The sequence below is a fragment of the Morus notabilis genome, unplaced genomic scaffold, assembly GCF_000414095.1.
Source record: "Morus notabilis unplaced genomic scaffold, ASM41409v2 Scaffold137, whole genome shotgun sequence".
Lineage (NCBI taxonomy): Eukaryota > Viridiplantae > Streptophyta > Magnoliopsida > Rosales > Moraceae > Morus > Morus notabilis.
The window spans coordinates 367,894-369,766 of NW_010358172.1; the positions used below are offsets into that span (position 1 = coordinate 367,894).

At 34.5% G+C, this 1,873-nt stretch overlaps 1 protein-coding gene across 1 annotated transcript; it reads left to right on the top strand.

Annotated features, from left to right (window-relative positions):
* The first annotated feature begins 510 nt into the window (after window positions 1-510).
* Window positions 511-1,861, top strand: LOC21407721 (ubiquitin-conjugating enzyme E2 10). The gene is made up of 4 exons (XM_024161598.1): window positions 511-682; window positions 984-1,111; window positions 1,195-1,299; window positions 1,663-1,861. The coding sequence occupies exons 1-4, from the start codon at window positions 613-615 to the stop codon at window positions 1,804-1,806; spliced, it is 447 nt and encodes a 148-aa protein (XP_024017366.1). The 5' UTR covers window positions 511-612; the 3' UTR covers window positions 1,807-1,861.
* The last annotated feature ends 12 nt before the right edge of the window (window positions 1,862-1,873 follow it).

The window sequence follows — 1,873 nt, forward strand, 5'->3', positions numbered from 1 at the left end:
CAACTTCAAAAATGTATCTAGATTCTCTTTCAGCCAACTGTTTTCAGCTAAGCACGAATATCTTTTCTTATGGGACATGGGCAGTAATTCCCCACTGGCAGCCAATATGAGCAGTTTCTGAGGAATCGATATTGATGGACCTTTTTGCTTCAGTTTGTAGCCGTGAAAAACTGAAAATGAAAACGGCCAATGCCTTTATAAAGAGTGGTTAAATTTGCCGTGATTTGATAGGAGACATAATTTCTTGGTTTTATGATAATGGAAAAGAGAATGCAATATCCCCATGGCACCGTCATTTTTAAATCTCTTTGATACTTTGATATTAGCCTTTTTCTTCAAATAAAAAAGGAAATTTTTTGGAATTTATTCTGTTCCCACTTTCAGCAGTCCAAAAAAATTCATGGATCTTTCCTTTCCACCTCTGGTTGCCAACACCCCCATTTACTTTAATTTATTTTTCTTTTTATAAATACACCATTCTCCTGCCAATTTTTGCAAGGTGCCCCCATTTTTGAGTTTTCCTCTCTTTTGAAAACCCAATATCCTTCTTCCTCTATCTCTCCTTCCTTTTAGCTTTGCAAAACTTCATCTCTGAAGAATTTTTGTTCTTGAATGGCTTCAAAGAGAATATCGAAAGAGCTCAAGGACTTGCAAAGAGATCCACCAACGTCATGCAGTGCAGGCAATAAACTTGAACCATATTAGTTTAGGAGATTTTCATAGTAGGGCTCGAAAAAATAAAGTGCTAGTAGATCTTTGTTTTCAATCTTCAGATCTGTATTAAAAATTGTTTGTTATATATGTTTTTTATTTATTTATTATAGTGTGATTTTAACAAAATCTAACGATCAGAAAATAGATCTACCGATAGGAAACCCTATCGTGAAAGGACCCGTTGAATTAAACACGCTTTTCAAATTATTGAGTCTTAGGTTTAAAGATCATAGACAATTGATTATTTTATGTTGTATATATATTTTCAGGCCCTGTGGCTGAGGACATGTTCCACTGGCAAGCAACTATCATCGGTCCAAACGACAGTCCCTATGCGGGTGGTGTTTTCCTTGTGACTATCCATTTTCCTCCTGATTATCCTTTCAAACCACCAAAGGTAGTCTCATCAGTCTACTTTTTCCTTGAACTGCAATACTCTTACAGCTAGTTAATTACATGAGGAAACAAATTGCTTTGTAGGTTGCGTTTAGGACAAAGGTATTCCATCCAAACATAAACAGCAATGGCAATATTTGCTTGGACATTCTCAAGGAACAATGGAGTCCCGCACTTACCATATCCAAGGTAATAATTTCTGTTATTAATCAATATATATACGGGTGTGATTTTTAATATATATATAAATATGTGTGTGTATGTGTATATGTATGTATCTATATATATATATATATTTGTGTATCCCTAAACCAAACCTCTATTAAATGGTTAGACGTCTTAGATATACATTTTTCAGGAACAACATACCTAAATTAATTTGTAATATATTTCTGATGTGAAATGCAAATACTTATTTATTGTATCCCTTGGAATAACATTGAGTTTGCTTAGTGAATTATGTGAACTTCTTGATCATACAATTTTGTCACACCACTCTTGAACATATTACAAACAATTAAAATGTTTGACTCATAAGTTGGACATTTTTAGGTTTTGCTATCCATATGTTCACTGCTGACAGACCCAAACCCAGATGACCCACTGGTTCCGGAGATTGCTCACATGTGCAAGGCTGACAAAATCAAATATGAATCAACTGCTCGAAGCTGGACCCAAAAGTATGCCATGGGCTAGGCCCAATAGCTCCTCCTCTATTTCTTGTCATGTTACTTTTTTTTTTTTTTTTTTTTTTTTTTTTTGG

Bases quoted from the DNA above. Each gene is read 5' to 3' on its own strand.
- LOC21407721 (XM_024161598.1), top strand. From the start codon at position 613: ATGGCTTCAAAGAGAATATCGAAAGAGCTCAAGGACTTGCAAAGAGAT. The intron at 1,112-1,194 runs GTAGTCTCATCA...ATTGCTTTGTAG, and splicing joins ATCCTTTCAAACCACCAAAG to GTTGCGTTTAGGACAAAGGT. The intron at 1,300-1,662 runs GTAATAATTTCT...GGACATTTTTAG, and splicing joins CCGCACTTACCATATCCAAG to GTTTTGCTATCCATATGTTC.